This window comes from Sebastes umbrosus, chromosome 10 (genome assembly GCF_015220745.1).
Source record: "Sebastes umbrosus isolate fSebUmb1 chromosome 10, fSebUmb1.pri, whole genome shotgun sequence".
NCBI classification, from domain to species: Eukaryota; Metazoa; Chordata; class Actinopteri; order Perciformes; family Sebastidae; genus Sebastes; species Sebastes umbrosus.
The window spans coordinates 4,712,565-4,734,021 of NC_051278.1; the positions used below are offsets into that span (position 1 = coordinate 4,712,565).

Below are 21,457 nucleotides of genomic sequence, written 5' to 3' on the forward strand. Positions count from 1 at the left end.
TTTATGAATAAATGAGAATAGTGACGCACAATAAGCTACGATAGCTTCCTCCATTTTGGACTGTCTGGCTCATGAAAGGTCAGCAGACGGCTCGCGACTGAAATTTTCTGGGTTCACCAAAATGGGAAACTAATTAATCAATTCCACTGGATTAAATCAAAATTAGAGTGAAATTTCGCCATTTTAAATGCTGCTGTGACCACGATAGAAGTCAGTTTGAAGGACTCACCTCCTTCTTCTTTCTTCTTGCCGTCGTCATCTCCTCCCAAAAAACCTGTCACCATACTCATGGGATCGTTCCCTGCAGAACAAACAGCTGTTAGTTCCTCAACACCTGGTGAGGTCACACTGTGATGTACAGGTAACAGCCCCATTGGGACTGGATTTCTGTCTGTAGTGGAGGCGTGGTGATTTAAACGTCACCTTCTCTGGTCAGTGATTTTAATCCGTATATTGCTGCATTTTATCAGCTCAGTGTTAAATTTGACTTTTGTGTGAAAATGGAGGAATTGAAAAATGTTGCTAATCTGATAGACACCAACATATCGGCCTGTTTGGGAACAGAAACATCATAAAACAGCCAATTTAACAATACATTAATGAATTCATGAAATCTATTTGAAAATGCAGGTTTTAATCAGGCATTTGAAAGGGCAACTTCTTTTGCCATTTGCATTTCCCTGCTGCTTTTACTAAACCCACCCACACATCAAAGATATAGTTATCATTTTAGACACGTTTTCCCCAAACTTCAGCCTATTATTATTATTAATATTATTATTATCATCATCATCATCAACATCATTTTTATAATTATTATTATTATTTGGTATCTTTGGAAAGTTGGCCGTCGCCATCTTGGTTTTTTGGCCGTCTTCTGCACTAAGTAGGAATATTTCAGATTTGCACTGCTCTGAATTTCTTTTAAAAATCCCCCCTACATTTATGAATCTCTATTGACCTTAGGCATTGTAAACAACAGACAATATCAAACTATTGTGCCATCTGATTATTTGCATGTTAGCTGTATGGACATCACCATCTTGGTTTTTGACGTCACCATCTTGTTTTTTTGCAACCAGAAGTTACACGAGAGGGTGGAGCTAAGTACAACCGAATGCTGAATACGACATTTTTAGGCGCCTAAAAATGTTACAATTAACTTTGATGAAGTGAAAACACACTGTGAAAGGGTTAAAGTTCTAAGACGAAAACGTGGACAACTTCCAGACCGGACAACGCCGTGTTAGCGACCTGTCAATCACAAGGTAGCCCTGCCCTAAAGCATGCCCTGCTTTATGGTCTATCTGACTCTAAATGGGACCATCATTTACTAAATGAACATCATGCTGTATTGAAGAAGACTTGAAACTAGCGATTGAGACCATAAACTCATGTTCACAATGTTGACTGAGGTAATAAATCAAGTGAGACATAGGCTCATTTTCTCATAGACTTCTATACAACCAGAGGAGTCGCCCCCTGCTGGCTGATAGAAAGAATGCAAGCTGAAGACACTTCAGCATTGGCTTCACTTCTCAGACCCGGAGGTTGCTGCCTGGTTAATTCACATAAATTCCTGTTAAGTTTCCACTTTGAATCTTCCAGGAATGTTTCAGCCCGACTCCTGTTTCAAACCATTCCTCTTTTGTGGAGCGGTTTATGAATAAATGAGAATAGTGATGCACAATAAGCTACGATAGCTTCCTCCATTTTGGACTGTCTGGCTCCTGAAAGGTCAGCAGACGGCTCGCGACTGAAATTTACTGGGTTCACCAAAATGGGAAACTAATTAATAAATTCCACTGGATTAAATCGAAATTAGAGTGAAATTTCGCCATTTTAAATGCTGCTGTGACCACGATAGAAGTCAGTTTGAAGGACTCACCTCCTTCTTCTTTCTTCTTGCTGTCATCTCCTCCAAAATCAAGAGCATTACCAATGTTATCCATGAAACCGCCCCCTGCAAAACAAACAGCTGTTAAAGGAACTGTATGTAACTTCTTATACATATAAATCATTGTGGGTTGGTGTCTCATGCACGCTCACGTTGGCTTTAAATAGGACCATTAATTCATGTGTCATTTAGATAAAACAAAGAAAGTGTGTATTATCTAAAATATAAATAAATAAATAAATAAATAACAGAGAAAACATCAACATTTTTCGAATGTTTTCCAGGTGTGGACTTGAGTCACAGGACTTTGATTCTAAAAAATAAAAAAAAGCCTTGCAACTCGACTGACTCGTGAATTTACCTGGTCTTGAGTCTTTTGACTTGGAAATACTTGAAACCTTCCCCCCAAGCCCAAAGATTAAAAAATATATTATTTAAAAAGTGAGCCATGAATAGATTCTACTTTTTTTTAGGATCAACTTCAGTAGCACTTGTTTTAACAAATAAATAAAAAATGTATAAAGCAGTATATATATATATATATATATATATATATATATATATGCGTACAGTGTTGGCTAATTTGTGACTGACGTTTAGTTCTCTCTTTCTGTCTTTATTGTTTTTATCTTATATTTATGTCTATTATTATTCCGTTTTGTATTATTTTTATTTTCTATTGCATTGTAAAATACATTTTCATTCATTTTAGTCCTGAAATGTGTTTGTTCCTGGTTCAACCATGTAAAGTACTTTGTCACTTTGCTTTGAAAAGTGCTGTATAAATAAAGATTATCATTATTATTATTATTATTATTATTATTCATAATTAATATTATTTGCTTTGAAAAGTGCTGTATAAATAAAGATTATTATTATTACTATTATTATTATTATTATTATTATTATTATTATTATTATTATTATTATTATCAATGATAATAATAATTATTTGCTTTGAAAAGTGCTGTATATAAATATTATTATCATTAATATTATTAATAACAATAATAACAATTATAATAATAATTATTTCTATTATTTGCTCACTTTATATTAGCAGACGGCTCGCGTCTGAAATTTGTGAGTTCACCAAAATGGGAAACTAATTAATAAATTCCACTGGATTAAATCGAAATTGCAGTGTAATGCCGCCATTTCAAATGCTGCTGTGACCACGATAGAAGTCAGTTTGAAGGACTCACCTCCTCCTTCTTTCTTGTCCTCCTTCTTGTCCTCCTTCTTGTGGTCCTTGTGATCTTCTACACCACAAAATCCTTCTATCTGATCCTTGACAACGCCCCCTGCAGAACAAACAGCTGTTAGTTCCTCAACACCTGGTGAGGTCACACTGTGATGTACAGGTAGCAGCCCCATTGGGACTGGATTCTGTCTGTAGTGGAGGCGTGGTGATTTAAACGTCACCTGCTCTGGTCAGTGATTTTAATCCCTATACTGCTGCATTTCATCAGCTCAGTGTTAAATTTCACTTTTGTGTGAAAATGGAGGAATTGAAAAATGTTTATTAATCTGATAGACACCAATATATCGACCTGTTTGGGAACCAATATGAGACAGAACACAATTAAAGCCATCAGGAGAGATGGACCTGTTGTCATGTCAGCTATTCTCTTCTGGCTTCAGGTCGTCTCTCATAGTATTTAAAAGTATTTCCAATGAAAACAGCAGTTGCATTAGATTCAACCTGCCTGGAGCACCAGATGGGTGGGGACTACTAACTGAATTATGTGGGTGTTTTATTTAACACTGGAGGAGACTGCAGGGAATAGCCTGATCCCTCCGTTTCTCCGTCTGAAAATCATTTACAAGAATTATTTTGTTTACATGTTGATCTTTTTAACTTGAGAAGGAGACAGACGACCAACTAGCTGTCACAGTAAAATCTCCAAAAAGTCATTTAAATGTAAAACGGAGAGTTACTCCATTATGGAGGACCACAAGAGTCACGTAAAGCATGTAATTGATTCATAACTAATATACAATTTGTACAATTGTACAATAAAAATAGGCATTCATAAATGTGTTAACAAACTGATTCATTAATCTATGAATAAATGGACTAAATTACAAAGTATTTCGTAATTTGACATTTTAATGGGCAATAAAAAGATGATTATAAAAATAATTTACACATGAAATATGAATCCATCAATAAATAGTTCAAAATTAAAAGGGATTTACAAAAACACAATGAAACAGCCAATTTAACTATACATTAATGAATTGATAAAATCTATTTGAAAATACAGGTTTTAATCTTCTTTGGTCATTTACATTTCCTTGTTGCTTTTACTAAACCCACCCACACATCAAATATATAATTATCATTTTAGACACATTTTCCCAAAATTTCAGCCTATTATTATTATTATTATTATTATTATTATTATTATTATTATTATTATTGTTATTATTTGGTATCTTTGGAAACTTTCTACTCGAGCTCCCGTTGAGAGCTTCCTGCTTTAAACCTGTTCCCGGCCAGTCGAGAGGAAACAAAGTCAAACAACTTCTACATCTTTAATTAAACTCAAACACGATCTAATCTCAGAGAGACTATCAAAATGATACTCACCCACTGTTTCAGCCACCTGGCCTCCGTATGTTTTACACACATCACTCTCTTTTAATTGATTTAAAAAATTCATTGTTGTGACGATGGTTGGTGCCTTGCTCAAACCGCTGATGTGAGTGTGTGTTGAGTGTGTTTATGGATGGAGGAAGTCGGATCTTATAGAGGCAGGTGTCCCTGCAGGTGACGCTCTCTGGTCTCGCCCTGTTGAGGAATCAGGTGTGTCTGCAGGGTGAACCTGTCTCACAGTTCTGAGACGTCACAGCAGCAGAAAACAAAGATATAAACACATCATCGTCAAACAGGGACACAAATACCCCTCACCTCACCTCACCTGCATACCATTATTGACACACAATACACCTGAACTGAATGGACTCTAATGCTGTGCAATATGCTGCCTTCCACTGTTTAATTGTCTGAAATATATGAATTATTTATTTTTATAAATATTTTGGAGAGTTACAAGTTCTTTTAACATGGTCATGGAGCATATATATATACTGTATATTTGTATTGTGGGGGTATCGTTCCTATGCAGAGGGTAGTTTAGTTTATTTATTGACTACACTGAGGGAGTTTTATATTTTAATAATTTATTTATTGTGTTGAGTTGAATGAGCTACTTATTTTGCACTGTAATTACCTTTTGCCTTTTCTACCTTTTTTCTTTTCTTAAAGCTGACTCGGTGTAAACTATTCAGAATTCCAATGTACTTATAGGTGACCATGGCAGATAAAACTCTTGAATCTTGAATGTTTAATCAGCAGGTTGGTTAACGCCACCGGCATGTAAAATCACATAATTTTAATAAAGTCAGGTATAGGAAAGAATATATATATATATATATTTATATATATGTGTGTGTGTGTACAGTGTTGGCTAATTTGTGGCCATTGCTTAGTTCTGTCTTTCTGTCTTTATTGTTTTTATCTTATATTTATGCCTATTATTATTCCGTTTTGTATTATTATTATTATTATTTTTTATTGCATTGTAGAATTCATTTTCATTCATTTTATTCCTGAAATGTGTTTATTCCTGGTTTAACCATGTAAAGCATCTACTTTGAAAAGTGCTGTATAAATGAAGATTATTATTATTATTATTATTATCATTACTACTACTATTATTATAATAATAATAATAATTAGTATTACTTTTTGCTTTGAAAAGTGCTGTATAAATAAAGATTATTATATTATTGTTAATATTTTTTGCAATGTCTAAATAAAAATTATTATTATTATTTATTATTATTATTAGCTTTGAAAAGTGCTATATAATAAAGATTATTATTATTATTATTTGCTTTGAAAAGTGCTGTATAAATAAAGATTACTATTATTATTATTATTATTATATAATAATAATAATAATAATAATAATAATAATAATATTAACAATAATAACAATAATAATAATTAAAGTTTAGAGAGCCTGGTCATGGTTCCTTTTATTTATGTGAAGCCCAAAATGTATTTTTCTTTATTTGGATCATTTGAAAAATTCTCAAACAACTAAACTAAACTAAACTAACTAAATAAACATAAAGACCTGAATGACTGATATGCATTGAATGCTGACATTCACAGTTAATCAATGAACTTTTAATTTGTGTGTTAAGTTGTTTTATTTGTCCAGGTCACTGCGAGTGTTTTGTCAGTATTTTATTTCTTGTATTGGAGTTGTGATGAAGCTGTCGTTGTGAATGGTGTTTCTGACGTTGTGGTTGAACCGGCCGTCCTGCTTCATGACAGCAGCGTGTTTTGTTGGCAGTGAGGAGGATCAGGTGTTGCTCCGGGGCAAGTGTAATATGACCGGCCACACCCAGCACAAACTGAACATGTCTCCATGATGTCTCCGAGCTGAGTCTAACCTGAAATGACACCTGAAAACAAATAGTTTGATGCTCTGATATGCAAATACATAAAAAGTGAGGGAAGGTGAATTTAAAAAAGCAAACATATGCGAATGTTAACCGGTCGCAGTATCTACAGTTCTGTCTTCTAACAAGCTGGGTGACAACCTGTCCAGGTGTACCCCGCCTCTCGCCCAATGTCAGGGTTCCTTGTGGTTTTGGGGGAAATCGAGGCTGAATCGAGGGTCATAAAGGATGTCCAGAGAGCCCCCTGAGGAAAATGTATAATCTGTGATATTGAGCTACACAAATAAAATTGACTTGACTACTGGAAGCACAACTCGGACCCGGATGAGTGACGGAAAATGAATGATTTAATGAATTAGGGCTGCCAAAGTTAACGCAAAATCGTTTTAACGCCACTAATTTCTTTAACGCATTAACGATGATCTTTCGTAGGTTGTAGAGGGCTCAGCTTTAAAGCTAGAGTGAAGATACTGGTATCATATGAAACTACAAAACCTACAAGTCTATTGGTACTAACTATGTCATTTTTTGCATTTGTTTCGGACATTTTTAAAACTTATTTTTGGACAATTTTTCGCACATTGTTTGACTATTTTTCATATATTTTTCACGTATTTTATGGACATTTGTCGGACATTTTTTGACACTGTTTCAGACACTTTCAGACATTTTTCGGACATGTTTCAGATTTTTTTTTTTACATTTGTCGGACATTACATTTTGGCGAGGTAAAACTGTGATGACCATTTTCAAAGGGGTTCCTTGACCTCTGACCTCAAGATATGTGAACGAAAACGGGTTCGAGGAAAAACTGCCATGGTCATTTGTGTTGTTAATTGATTTCCAATCATAAATATACTGTATTAGGGCTGTCAATTGATTAAAATACTTAATCACGATTAATCACACATTTTTTTATCTGTTCAAATTGTACCTTAAAGGGAGATTTGTCAAATATTAAATACTCTTATCAACATGGGAGTGGACAAATATGCAGCTTTATGCAACGTATATATATATATTTATTATTGGAAATCAGTTACCAACACAAAACAATGACAGATATTGTCCAGAAACCCTCACAGGTACTGCATTTAGCATAAAACAATATGCTCAAATCATAACATGGCAAACTGCAGCCCAACAACAGCTGTCAGTGTGTCAGTGTGCTGACTTGACTATGACCTGCCCCAAACTGCATGTGATTATCATAAAGTGGGCATGTCTGTAAAGGGGAGACTCGTGGGTACCCATAGAACCCATTTACATTCACTTATCTGGAGGTTAGAAGTCAAGGGACCTCTTTGAAAATGTCCATGACAGTTTTTCCTCGACAAAATTTAGCGGACATTTTGAGCGTTATTTAACCTCCTTCTAGACAAGCTAGTATGACATGGTTGGTACCACTGGATTCATTGGGTTATCTAGTTTCATATGTCAAAGCGGCATGTTGGTTTAACTGTCAGGAAAACATATTGGCCAATCTCAGGCACTCAAATAATAATCCTTATGGGTGGACTGGTTTATATTTAAGGGATAATGTACAGCGAGCCGGTCATTGTTGTGAAATAAACCTCGACAGGGCGATGTGGCAACCCGACGCAAAGCATCATTTCACAACAATGACCCGCTAGCTCGACATTATCCCGCTTATTACACGGCTACAAACTGAAGAAATCAATAATTTGCGACAAAAATGATGTCACTTCCTGAAAATGGTCTCAGTGGAATTGTAGTCTTGTAGTCTAGTAAATGTTAAAAAAAAAAATCTATAGTTCTTCCTAATATATATATCAGAAGTTAGATGGACTAGAGGTTAAAAAAAACCCAGATTTTTAATGTGCATTATTTAAAATTTTCATTTTAAAAAGTAACTCACGGGAACAGAAATGTTGCTGCATAACAGGAATGACCCATTGTCTGTAAATGAAACTTGAGCACACTGTGTACAAAGTTTGGGCATTCATCTTTACCAATGGAGACGTCCGACAGCTTGGAAACACCCTCCCGTTCTTCCACGCAGCTGAACATTACACACAAAGCAGCACATAAATAGTTCAGCTGCACGCAGAGAAACTGTCTTTGTTGTGTGGCAGGTTTAGTTTCATTTTTTTGAGTTACATCAGACAACACTTCTGGAAGTACTCGTTTGTCTGGAGATCAGGTGAAAGTATCAAAACTACAAATTACAATTAAAACTAAAGCTATTTATTAACCTGATATAACTGGGATATGTGTAATTATAGACAATTACAGGTTGTTTAAAGTGACAGTGACTGATTTTGAACTGAAGCAGCAACATATTTATTATATAAACTAATTTAAAGCATCATAGAAAAACATATGATAAGATAACGTAGGTGATATGTAAAAAAAATATTTAAAATAAATGTGCTATAAATGTTACAAACAGAGCAAATAGGTGAATAAAATATCAAATAAATAGAGATAAAGTCACAGTAAAGAGTGTAGACATGATATATACTAATACAGTCTCACGGCAGTTCTTGAAATAGTCACAAAAATGTAATCTGATTTGTGTACATAGACACGAATTTCCCTTTTTTTTTTTTCGTGACGCTCAGCACGACTTTCAACAACGTATTTTTTTTGCGTTTTCGTATGAATGTCCAGCAACACGTGACACACATGGCATTTCCGCTCCAGTCTTTTCAAAATAAAAATACTTACCGTACTTACTGTAAGTATGTAAGTTACGTCACAAAAGCTACTTAGTTATGTTTAGGAAAAGATTGTGGTTTGGGTTAAAATAACTCTAGAAGTACTAATAAAACTTTCTTGGGTTCCGGCAGGGCCAACCGCCTAAGATTCTCAAATTAAAGAGAGAGGACGACGGAATCAGTTTAAGGGGGTTTATTGGCATCCAAACCATGGTTTCTGCAGTGCAAAAGAATACATAAATCAAATTAGTAATATAAATTAAATACTAAATAACAAATGAACAATTACAAGCTGTGGTCAATAACTGGCTTGAAAACAAGGGGTTGCAAATTAACATAGGTCAAATAACAGGCTTACATTCGCAGGGACGCATGGCATGGTTGGATGGTGCAGCAGAGAGCTCTACTGCTCTCAGCTGTGGGCCTTATATAGTCTTTGGAGCAACACACCTGACTGCAGTTGCCAATCAGGGGGAGGGGAATGAATGGCCTCAGTGGATTGAGGCCACCTGTGTGTAATTGGCCAGCAGGCAGGGGAATGATTTTGATGAGGTTATCCTGTCCATGGCAGAGGCTGCCATTTGACAATGAAAGAATTTATAACAAGTACTATAACTTAAGTACGAAAGTTACGTGACAAAAACTGGTTATTTAGGTTTAGGAAAAGATCGTGGTTTGGGTTAAAATAACTCCAGAAGTACTATAACTTAAGTACGAAAGTTACGTGACAAAAACTGGTTAGTTAGGTTTAGGAAAAGATCGTGGTTTGGGTTAAAATAACACCGTAAGTTCCGTAACTTAAATACGGAAGTTACGTGACAAATAAATCAACGCTTACTTGTGTTTTTACACGGGAATTGAACAGCGGTTTCCTGGTGAAAGTCTCCTGTTTTTAAACCCACCCATCCATCCCGACCTCCTCCCTACACTGTGTTCGCTGCTCTTTATACTTCCTGGTTCACAACTACGCGGATTACATTCGAATAAATTTTGTGCTGAACATCACGAAAAAAATGTGTCTACGTACTTGAAATCAATACGTTAAATTTTATGTCTATTTCACAAACCGCTGTGCGGCTGGGCTGAATATACTCAGAGGTGGAAGAAGTATTCAGTAAAAATCACAGTACCTCAGGGTTAAATATATTAAAATAAATAATTCTTACTGAAGTAAACATATTAGTATTAGTACTTTTACAGTAACAGCATTATCTACAGTTATTAGTAATTTTACTGTAACAGAGTATTTTTACACTTCCCACAGTTGGATATTTAGTCCAATGCGCCACCTACTGGCTGGCTGCATTAATACTCCTGGTACACAACAGAGGATTTACTACATATATATATATATATATATACAGCAGTATGCTCATTTATTGTACTTTTTACTGTCGTCCAGTATAGCAGTACACTCATTCATTGTACTTTTACTGTGGTCCAGTACAGCAGTACGCTCTTTTTTGTGTTTGTTTTTGTATTGACATGGTATATTTTATTCTATTTTAATGTAACAGTGAAGCAGAAACATAGAGGTGGATTTCAAACAAATTTTTATTTCACTTCTGTTTTTTTTTTAAAAGAAATCAGCTCAGTTAATATCAGAAACAGACTGCAGGTGTGTGTTCATGTGTGTGTGTGTGTGTGTGTGTGAGTCATTATTAGTTCATGTGTGTGTGTTTTCTAGTATTTTAGGTGTGTGTCAGTAAAGCAACATGCATTCACAAGGCTTCAGATATCTGTCAGTCAGGGGGCGGGGTCAGCAGGGTGATTGACAGGGAGAGGGGCGGGGCTTGTAGGACACTTGCGGCATCATTAAGTGAACACCCGGCCAGGTGGGTGATGTCATCACACACCGACCAATCAGCTGAGAGTATGGACGCATACGACCTGATTAAATTCTGAATGTTGACATCATTGTGTTTATGTGTGTGTGTGTGTGTGTGTGTGTGTGTGTGTGTACGATGAGTGTGAGGCAGTGTAACCACGGCAACGGGAGGGAAGGCAATGAGGAAGAAGAGGAGGCTTTCTATTGGTTAATGAGGTTAAGTGAAACGCGGTAGATGGGGATGAATCTCTCAGGGAGGGTCAGAGGTCAGAGGGTTGAGCGACAGCTAAAATGTAAAGGTTCCTCTTCTCTCGTTGCTCATTGGACAGGAAGAAACAGGAAGTGAGGACGAGATTCTGAAACAGAAAGAAAACAAAATGAAGGGGGTTAAATTAAAGTGTGAACATAGAAATGTGTGGTTTGAAATTCAGCCACCTCACCTACTGTGCCGCCAGTTCGGTCTGTTCTCCTCCTGCTTCTGTTTTTGGGTGGTCGACCTGCAGCAGAGACAGAGCAGAGGTCACATGACACCAAACTACACCTCCATACAAATCCAGTCATATGCAAAGCTACACTCCTCCCAGAACAACAACACAGGTGCAAATAATAACATGAATACTGGCTGAAGTCCATGTTTGTCTCTTAAGCGTTCCTTATAAACTGAATATTCAACCTGCAAAACACATTTTACTATCCTGTTAACAAAGCTGACTTTTCTTCTTCTTAAAAGTAACATTTTAAATGTTAAATTAAAGAGAAAACTAATAAAAAAATGTAAACTACAATAACCACTATTTAAATATATAATTACTAAAACTGCATTTAAAAAAGTTAAATTAACATTTTTTAATGAAAATAAGCTACATTTTGTTTTTACTTATATTCAAACTAAATTATTCAAATAAACTCAAATTTTAAAAAGTTTGTAAAAAGAAATATGATGTTGACAACTGGCTAGTTAAATTTAAATTAAAACAAAACTAATACATTTTTTATACATTAATAGATAATTTCACACAGGTGAAACTAATAACATGAACAATGACTGCACTTCATTTAGATGTGTTTGTCTTTTGAATTTATAAACGGAAGATTTAACACATCTTTCTATCCTGTTGACTAAACTGACTTTTCTAATTGTCTCTTCTGTTTGAACCCTTTAAGAATCGTACGTATTTACACCATTTGCTTTGGGAGAAGTATAACTTTGTATCTGCACAATTGTACGACAACAGGAGCGCAGAGATGAAGCCAAAGATGAGCTGAAGCTGAAAGAAACAGCCATGTTAGTCATTGTTGATGTGATGACTAAATCCTGTGACAGGAAACACTTCTACACCCCTAAAAACTAATTCCAACCTGATCTTCATCGTTTCTTGTTTCTAGACTCGTTTCTTTGTTTCCTAGATTTCAAAACACAACTAGCCAAGTGTGATAATCATCAACATTGGGAAATTGATCCGAACTAAACAAACATTAATAGAGTTTGAAAATAGATCAAACAAGTAAACCGGTCTTTCTCTAAAGGGAGCAGTTGTTGTTAGTAAAGTAAAGAAGGGTGTCATCAGCATAATGTCGAACATCAAACAGATTTTCGCAGAAAGAACAATGTTTTTATTTCTGCCAACGACATACCATGCATCTTTCTCCTTCATGCTTTGTTAGTTTTATAAATCTGAGTAGATACCATTATCATACATTGATATTATCAGCTTTCTAGCCATGCTGTATTCCTGCTTAAATATTTGTAATGCAAATAAAAGTCTGGCCATATAAAAGAGCTGTCTAGTCATATCAGTGAGTTACATAATGTTTACTGCTCTGTAAGCCATTATGTTCTTACTATAATAACAACAACAACAACTACTGCTACTACTACTACTACTACTACTACTACTACTACTACTACTACTATAGAGAATGTGTCCTGAGTCTGACACATTTCTGGCCGACACATTTTTCCTGGCTTTTCGCAGGGATTGTTTTGGTGATTGTGTATGTGTATGTGTATGTAATTTACTTTTTTTCTCTGAGCTAAAAGTCGTAAATTTACGAAAACAAATGTAAAAAAAAAAAAATGTGGATATTCTCTGAGATTAAAGTTGTAAATTTGCTTGGAAAAACAAAGATATTCTCTGCGATTAAAGTCATAAATTTGTGGGGAAAAACGTGGATATTTTATGCGATTAAAGTTGTAAATTTACAAAAAAAATTTAATATTCTCTGAGATTAAAGTTTTAAATTTACAAAAACCAAAAAATGTGGATATTCTCAGAGATTACAGTACAAGTAAAATTGAGCCCGCTACAACTTAAAAATCACAATTTGCATTAATGCATTAAAGAAATTAGTGGCGTTAAAACAAATTTGCGTTGACGCGTTATTATCGCGTTAACTTTAACAGCCATAATGTATTTATATATTTTGTATAATTAATCTGAACATGCAACGTAATTCGTATTTAAAATTATTAAATAAATGTAGTTCAGTAAAATGTACAATATTTCCCTCTGAGATATAGTAGAACCACAACATTTGTACTGAAGTACACCGATGAGTTATTGTCTGATTACAGTATTTTATAGACTCATTACTTAATATGTTAAGATTTTTTTGGCCAACCACAGACTAAATGTGTGACCGTGCCTTAAAGGATTCTCCCCATCAGAACCGGTTAACTGTACCAGTACCGGTACTTCCACTACTGCTGATGACACACACATCTAAATAACATTAATCAATTCAAATATAATATTTCTTGCAGATGTTAGTGAAACTCCACTGACATCATCTGCAGGAAATATTGTTATTTTATTAATATTATCCCTGTAATGCATTTTAACGTCAAAAAGTCACATCAGGCAACGAGCATCATGCAATGCAATCAGTCCGTCACTCAACCCCTCCTCCCCCACCCCCGACCAATCAGACACCTCCTCAGCCTCTGGTGCCGCCTCCTCCTGTTCTCATCCAATCACCAGAGATTTGTGAAGACAAAAAAATGAAGGTTATCAACACAACACAGATTATAATATGAATTACTGTAATATATATATATATATACAGTACATGATGGGACAGAGGCAGAGAATCAATATTAACATAATCAATATTAAGAGGCAGCCATGTTTTGTTTATATTCACTGTTTATGTTTTTATTGATTATTTAAATGTGAAACATTGGAAATTAAAAACTTACAAATTTAAATTAAGTTAAAAAAGTTTTTTTTTTTTAATATGCAGAGTAGAAAATGAGAAGTAACTTTGGGCTGAACAAAGAAAAATTAATGTAAATAAATACATTTCTATTTTAGACTTTGTTTATATTACTAATACCTGCACCAACCACCTCTTAAATACCAGAATAATATTCTGAATTTCTGTTAATGTACCTTAAATACACTTACACTCTAATGAAAACTGCATTTAAATTAATTTATTTTTAATTTAAAGAATTTATTTTTTTATTTAAGTTTTATTTAAAAATGACAACTGACTGATTAAATTTTATTAAAACAGAATTTATAAAAATTTGAAAGAAAACATTAAAATGTAAACTACAATAACCACTATTTAAATATATAATAACACATTAATAGATGATTTTTCACAGAAATAAAAGCCCACATTAACTCCTGTCTAAGGTAAACAACAGTGTTTTGGGGTCATCACTCACCGTGCTGATGAATCCACCCGCCACCGCCGCGTTCTCCACGCCCTCCACCGCTGACGTGGCCACCTCATTGGCCCCGGCAACCGCAGTGTCAGCAACGACGTTGGCCTGTTCGTTCGATTTCTGGGCGACTGGACGACAGGAAACAGGAAGAAGACGTAAAGAAATACTGTTTAGCATCGCAGATGTGTTTTCTCATGTCTCAAACACCATCAGCTGTTCTACTGATGTTCTTCTTCTTTCCTTCAATAAAAACTATTAATAACAGAGATGAAAACTGAATAATAAATAATTTCTGTTTTTTTTCAGTGTCGTGGTTAGTTACCTGTGTTCACGCCGGTCACCACTCCCTCCATCGTCTTGTTTCCTTGAGAAGATTAAAAAAAACATGGTTGAATATTGATATTATTTACCTGCAGTGCTGTGAAACAGTCTTATAATTGAAATTCATTTTCACTTCTAATTTCCATTTATAAGAATACTTGATGATATGTTAGTAAGAGTCCTCCCTACAACGGTGTATTAGGGCCATTGTAGGTAAAAAAAATAATAAAAATAACTACAGACCTGGGGGAGGGGAGAAATATTCAGAAAAAAACTCAAGATCAAAGTAATATATTTGCGAGAAAAAAACTTGGATGTTCTCTGAGATTAAAGACGTAAATTTACGAAAACTAAATTTGAATATTCTCTGAGATTAAAGTGGTAAATTTGTTAAAAAAAATGGATATTCCCTGAGATTAAAGTAGTAAATTTAAGAAAACTAAACTTGAATATTTTCTGAGATTAAGGTGGCAATTTACGAAAACTAAATTTGAATATTTTCTGAGATTGAAGTGGCAAATTTAAGAGAAAAAAAAGGATGAATTTCTCAGATTAAAGTCGTACATTCAAGAGAAAAAAACCTAGATATTCTCTGAGATTAAAGTCATAAATTTATGATAATAACTTGGAAATTCTCTGATATTAAAGACGTAAATTTACGGGAAAAAACATGGTTATTTTCTGAGATTAAAGTTGTAATTTAAGAAAAAAAAATTGGTCATTCTCTGAGATTAAATTCGTAAATAAAAAAAACAAAACTTGGTTATTCTCTGAAATTAAAGTCGTAAATTTACGAAAAAAACAAACAAAAAAAAATTGGTTATTCTCTGAGATTAAAGTCGTAAATTCACCAAAAAAACAACAACTTTAAAATCCTCTGAGATAAAAGTCTGAAATTTGTGAAAAAATAACTTGGATATTCTCTGAGATTACGATGGTCCTGATACGCCGTCGTATCTCCCTGTTTTATGATCTGCCCTTTTTTTATTTTGCAGTCGATACAAACCCAACACTTCCTGCGAGACGTTTTTTATCAGGAGTAAAACCTCAAATTTACTGTGATTTTTTTAAGGTGAAAAAAAACCGAAACAGATCTGGGTCACATGTGAAGGAAATAAAAATAGCTCTTGTCCACTTTCACCTGACGCCTCAACAAACAAACAAACAACCATCTGTCTGCATCAGTTCTAGTTTCAGTATGACTCTGGATCTGACCTGGTTTCCTCTGAAGAGACCAACTGAATTATTTATTCATGTCACCTAGTTTAACACAACCAGCAGCATGAAGCCCACGTTAGGATTTTATTCTTACTTCATTTTGTTTTATGTAGATTTCCAATTTGTCCTACTTTTCCAGGCTCTAATTGAGCCAAACAATACCGTCTGTGTCTGTGAGGTTATTATGGATCAGTGCTTAGTGGACTCCAGCTCTCGGCCAGCTTCTTGTTGTTGTAGTTTGGTCCAGATCCAGACTGGGCCTGATGGTTCTCCCAGTGGGCGTCGTGCTGGTCGGACATGTGACGGATCAAACTGAACAGACTCTTTGTCTGCTGCTCACACAACAAACAGCACAGAGACACACTGTGTGTGGAACGACTGCGGCGGATTCCAACCGAAGCCGATGTTTCTGCTGCACGTTGAGTCAGTTACAGGAAGGCAGCTCACGGTATAACCACATATGATCCATATTTGATGAGGCTGCAGGTTTTATCTCATCTGATGGACGCCGTTTCTTTCTGCCAAGTAGGACTGTGCAACTATAATCAACAATTATTGTGTTTTAACTGTTGGCAAACGTCCTTTAGATGATCTACAACAAGCTGAGTATGAAATGTCCCAAGATGGCGAGGAAATAACACTTTAGAATGAGTTAATAATAGAAAACCTCATTCAAAAGTCTATTAACATTTATAACAATTCTAATAAATAAAAATCAGCTTTATCAACACTATATCATGTGGCTCGCTCCGTAAGATTATAAGACTTAATGAAAGAATATAAATAATGTTATTGTTTATTTAATATTTAAAGGGACTATTTGTAACTTTCAGAAATGCTTGTTAACAGCAACACCTGTGGCTGTTAAGTCAACGAAAGTCAGCGTCGGGCTCGTGCTTGCTCGTTCTACATAGATATGAACGAGCATCGCTCAACACAGTGAGCCATGAATCACTGCTGATCCTAGTGTTGGCTTTTCCTGCCTCAGCCTCTGGGGCTGAAGCAGGAAAAGCGGGTTGGTGCCGGGGCTGAAGCAGGAAGAGAATCGTTATCGCCTCCCGACAGCGCCCGCAGGGAGACACCGGCACCCGGTCGGAGACGGTAACGCTTCTCACTGCGGAGCCCCGTCACTTCACAAGACACAGAAAACCTCTGTTGGTCTGGAGGAGCTGCAGCATTTATTTCCGCACAAACGTCCACTTTCACTAGATATTCTAAGAGCTAAACTAACTCTCCTGCAGTGTGTAGTGAGCGTGCATGAACGTGAGCTGGAGTGAGAATGCGCGCGTTGTGTTTGTGCAGGCAGGCAGAGGAGCGGTCTGAAAAGCGTAGCCACATGCGAGCGCGCATGGGATCCCGACCCGGTAGATTTATATCTGTAAGAAGTTACAAACGGTCCCTTTAATATATTTATTTCATGAACACCATTTCCCATAAGCCCCTGAACGTCAAGGGCTGAATGTCACAGATCCACAGAGGAAGTGTCTGTGGTTAGTTCAGGTGTCTGCAATAACAGCAGGACAGTAGAGTGTCTTTGGTTAGTTCAGGTGTCTGTAATAACAGCAGGACAGTAGTGTCTGTGGTTAGTTCAGGTGTCTATAATAACAGCAGGACAGTAGAGAGTCTGTGGTTAGTTCAGGTGTCTGTAATAACAGTGGGACAGTAGAGTGTCTGTGGTTAGTTCAGGTGTCTGTAATAACAGCAGGACAGTAGTGTTTGTGGTTAGTTCAGGTGTCTGTAATAACAGTGGGACAGTAGAGTGTCTGTGGTTAGTTCAGGTGTCTGTAATAACAGCAGGACAGTAGTGTCTGTGGTTAGTTCAGGTGTCTGTAATAACAGCAGGACAGTAGTGTCTGTGGTTAGTTCAGGTGTCTGTAATAACAGCAGGACAGTAGAGTGTCTGTGGTTAGTTCAGGTGTCTGTAATAACAGCGGGACAGTAGAGTGTCTGTGGTTAGTTCAGGTGTCTGTAATAACAGTGGGACAGTAGAGTGTCTGTGGTTAGTTCAGGTGTCTGTAATAACAGCAGGACAGTAGAGTGTCTGTGGTTAGTTCAGGTGTCTGTAATAACAGCAGGACAGTAGAGTGTCTGTGGTTAGTTCAGGTGTCTGTAATAACAGCAGGACAGTAGAGTGTCTGTGGTTAGTTCAGGTGTCTGTAATAACAGTAGGACAGTAGAGTGTCTGTGGTTAGTTCAGGTGTCTGTAATAACAGCAGGACAGTAGAGTGTCTGTGGTTAGTTCAGGTGTCTGTAATAACAGCAGGACAGTAGAGTGTCTGTGGTTAGTTCAGGTGTCTGTAATAACAGCAGGACAGTAGAGTGTCTGTGGTTAGTTCAGGTGTCTGTAATAACAGTGGGACAGTAGAGTGTCTGTGGTTAGTTCAGGTGTCTGTAATAACAGCAGGACAGTAGAGTGTCTGTGGTTAGTTCAGGTGTCTGTAATAACAGCAGGACAGTAGAGTGTCTGTGGTTAGTTCAGGTGTCTGTAATAACAGCAGGACAGTAGTGTCTGTGGTTAGTTCAGGTGTCTGTAATAACAGTGGGACAGTAGAGTGTCTGTGGTTAGTTCAGGTGTCTGTAATAACAGCAGGACAGTAGTGTCTGTGGTTAGTTCAGGTGTCTGTAATAACAGTGGGACGGTAGAGTGTCTGTGGTTAGTTCTGGTGTCTGTAATAACAGTGGGACAGTAGAGTGTCTGTGGTTAGTTCAGGTGTCTGTAATAACAGTGGGACAGTAGAGTGTCTGTGGTTAGTTCAGGTGTGTGTTATAACAGCAGGACAGTAGAGTGTCTGTGGTTAGTTCAGGTGTGTGTTATAACAGCAGGACAGTAGAGAAACACAACAACCACCGCCACAGGGGAGTGTGACATCACTTCCTGTGGACCCAGGTTGTTTTGTCATGTCAACAAAGAATAAACACACACATGCAGATACAGAACATGGTGAAAGGTGTGTTTGTTTCTTCTGTGATAATAGTACTTTTACTGTAACAGAGTATATTTACTGTGTGGTATTAGTACTTTTACTGTCTCATCGTATTTTTACTGTGTGGTATTAGTACTTTTACTGTAACAGAGTATGTTTACTGTGTAGTATAAGTACTTTTTACTGCAACAGAGTATATTTACTGTGTGGTATTAGTACTTTTACTGTAACAGAGTATATTTACTGTGTAGTATAAGTACTTTTTACTGTAACAGAGTATTTTCATAGTGTGATATTTGTGTTTCTATTCTTTATTTTGTGTTGTGTTCAGGTGACGGCAGGTCATGTTGTGTTTTCCTGTTTGGCCTCATGATGGCGCCGTCGATGCCGCGGCCTGCTGTCAACACGCCAACAACGAGCTAACAGCACTTCCTGAAGCTGACGGAACTCCACCCCTCCATCTCTTCCTGTCCTCCACCCATCTCTCCTTCATTTTCCACCACAGATCAGAAATTTTAACATGCATTTATTGTGAAAATTATCTTTGTTTCCTGCCATTTCCTCTCTCGTATCCCTCCCCTCATCCCTCCATCTTTCCATCCACCCTTCATCTTCAAATTTAATGCACAATGTCAAGATGAATTGCACTTTTCCTCCACCCGTCTCTCTCTTTTCCTTCTCTCTATGTCTGATTTTAATATTTTAGTATTCAGCTTCTTGTCCTCCACCTATCCCTCCTTTAATCCCTCCATCCATCCTTTTTCATGCCCCATTCCAGCTGAGAATAGACTTAAATTTCTTTGAATTTAATGCACAATGTCATGATGAATTGCACTTTTCCTCCACCCGTCTCTCTCTTTCTTTTACTGATTTTAATATTTTAAGATTCAGCTTCTTGTCCTCCACCCATCCCTCCTTCATCCATCCCAGTATGTTCTTGAATATCACCAGTCCTTCACCCATCCCTTTAAAAAAAAAAAGACCTACATTTTTTTTACCTCAAATTCAACCTTTTCTCTTTTATCCTTCTTTCTCCCATCATCTCTCCATCCATCCTTTTTCATCCCTCATTCCTGCTGAAAATAGACTGAAATATCTTTAAATTTACTTCACAATGACATGATGAATTGCACTTTTCCTCCACCCGTCTCTCTCTCTCTCTCTTTCTTTTTTTATGATTTTAATATTTTAAGATTCAGCTTCTTGTCCTCCCTCTATCCCTCCCTCCATCCTTCACTTTCCATCAAAAAACTAACTCACAGATTTGATCATTTCACGTCACATTTAACCTTTTCCAGTTCACCCCTTCATCTCTCCATCATCCCTTCTTCCCCTCACAATGTCACTTTTCCTCCACCACAAAACAAAAATGTTAGTTGTTGAATTTCACTTTCCTTCCATCCATCCATCCATCCATCCATCCATTCATCCATCCGCCCTCTCACCGACGTAGAAGACCCCCTCCTTGGTCTTGGTGGCGGCCTCACCCACGCCGGCCTTCGTCTTCTCGGCGGCGGCCACCACTCCATCCTTCGCCATGGAGAATCCCTTCTTCAGAGCGTCCATGATGCTTCTTCTTCTCTCTTCTTATCTCTTTTTATTCAGTTGTTTTCTCTTCTGTCTCTCTTTCTTCTTCTTCTTCTTCTTCTTCTTCTGCTCTGTCTGCCTCAGTCGTCTCTTCTCTTCTCGTCTGTCAGTGATCTGTTCTTCCAGCTAATGGACCAGAGAGAGAGAGAGGGAGGGAAGGGGTGGAGAGAGGGCACGTGAGAGAGAGAGAGAGGGAGAGAGGGAGGGTGATATAAGGAGGCAACATGGGACTCTTGTTGTGCAGTAGAGAGAGATAGAGGGAGAGAGGGAGGGTGATATATGGAGGCAACATGGGACTCTTGTTGTGCAGTAGAGAGAGAGAGAGAGAGAGAGAGGGGAGCAGAGATAGACTGGTGAAAAGAGAAAAAGAAGAGACAGAAAAGAAACAAGAAGAAAAGAAGTGAAGAGGAGGAAACAAAACGGGGTTAAAACTGGATTTAACCTGGATTTCATCCATATTGTCTGCCGGGCTTTAGCTATCTTGTAGGATGTTGTGTACGTTATTTTACACGCTACTGCACTAATGCAGTACTGAGACGTACATGTCTGAAAAATATCTGAAAAATCCCAAATAATATCAGTAAAATATTTTTAAAAACAATAACAGGGAAAGTCCACCAAAAATATCTGAAATATATTTGGAAAATATCAGTGAAATTTCTGAAAGATTTCCAAATAGTATCAGTAACATAAATTTGAAAAATATCACAAAACTTATACAAAATAATGTCAGTAAAATACACAACAAATATCAGGTAAAGTACCCGTAAAAATATTGGGAAAATAACTGAAAAATGTTGGGAAAATGTCAGTAAAATTTCTGAAGAAAATCAAAAATAGTAT

The 21,457-nt window shown here is 36.6% G+C and overlaps 2 protein-coding genes across 7 annotated transcripts in view; both read right to left on the minus strand.

Moving 5' to 3' along the window:
- LOC119495547 (circumsporozoite protein-like) overlaps positions 1-4,646 on the minus strand; it is a 40,999-nt gene extending 36,353 nt beyond the window's left edge. For all 5 annotated transcript variants that reach the window (XM_037782168.1, XM_037782166.1, XM_037782167.1 and 2 more), the window contains exons 1-4: positions 4,494-4,646; positions 3,103-3,201; positions 1,889-1,963; positions 230-301 (exon numbers count right to left, since the gene is read on the minus strand). In XM_037782168.1, coding sequence (XP_037638096.1) covers positions 230-301; positions 1,889-1,963; positions 3,103-3,201; positions 4,494-4,566 — 319 coding nt within the window. In that variant the 5' untranslated portion in view covers positions 4,567-4,646. The remainder of the gene's footprint in view (positions 1-229; positions 302-1,888; positions 1,964-3,102; positions 3,202-4,493) is intronic.
- A 5,950-nt stretch (positions 4,647-10,596) lies between these two features.
- sncga (synuclein, gamma a) lies at positions 10,597-20,824 on the minus strand. Of its 2 annotated transcripts, XM_037782200.1 has the most exons (6): positions 20,473-20,824; positions 14,887-14,928; positions 14,565-14,692; positions 13,822-13,848; positions 11,329-11,385; positions 10,597-11,244 (listed from the first exon to the last, which is right to left on the minus strand). In XM_037782200.1, exons 1-5 carry the CDS (start codon positions 20,591-20,593, stop codon positions 11,329-11,331), a joined length of 375 nt encoding a protein of 124 aa, XP_037638128.1. In that variant the 5' UTR covers positions 20,594-20,824; the 3' UTR covers positions 10,597-11,244. The 2 variants fall into 2 exon arrangements, with proteins under 2 accessions (XP_037638128.1, XP_037638129.1); XM_037782201.1 differs by lacking the exon at positions 13,822-13,848 and having other exon boundaries at positions 20,473-20,746.
- Positions 20,825-21,457: the final 633 nt, after the last annotated feature.

Coding starts and splice junctions, on each gene's coding strand:
- sncga (XM_037782200.1), bottom strand. CDS start 20,593: ATGGACGCTCTGAAGAAGGGATTCTCCATGGCGAAGGATGGAGTGGTG. Junction 14,693..14,886: donor GGTGACCGGCGTGAACACAG/GTAACTAACCAC, acceptor CCTGTCGTCCAG/TCGCCCAGAAATCGAACGAA. Junction 11,386..13,821: donor CGGCACCAGAGGCTGAGGAG/GTGTCTGATTGG, acceptor TCTCTGCTGCAG/GTCGACCACCCAAAAACAGA.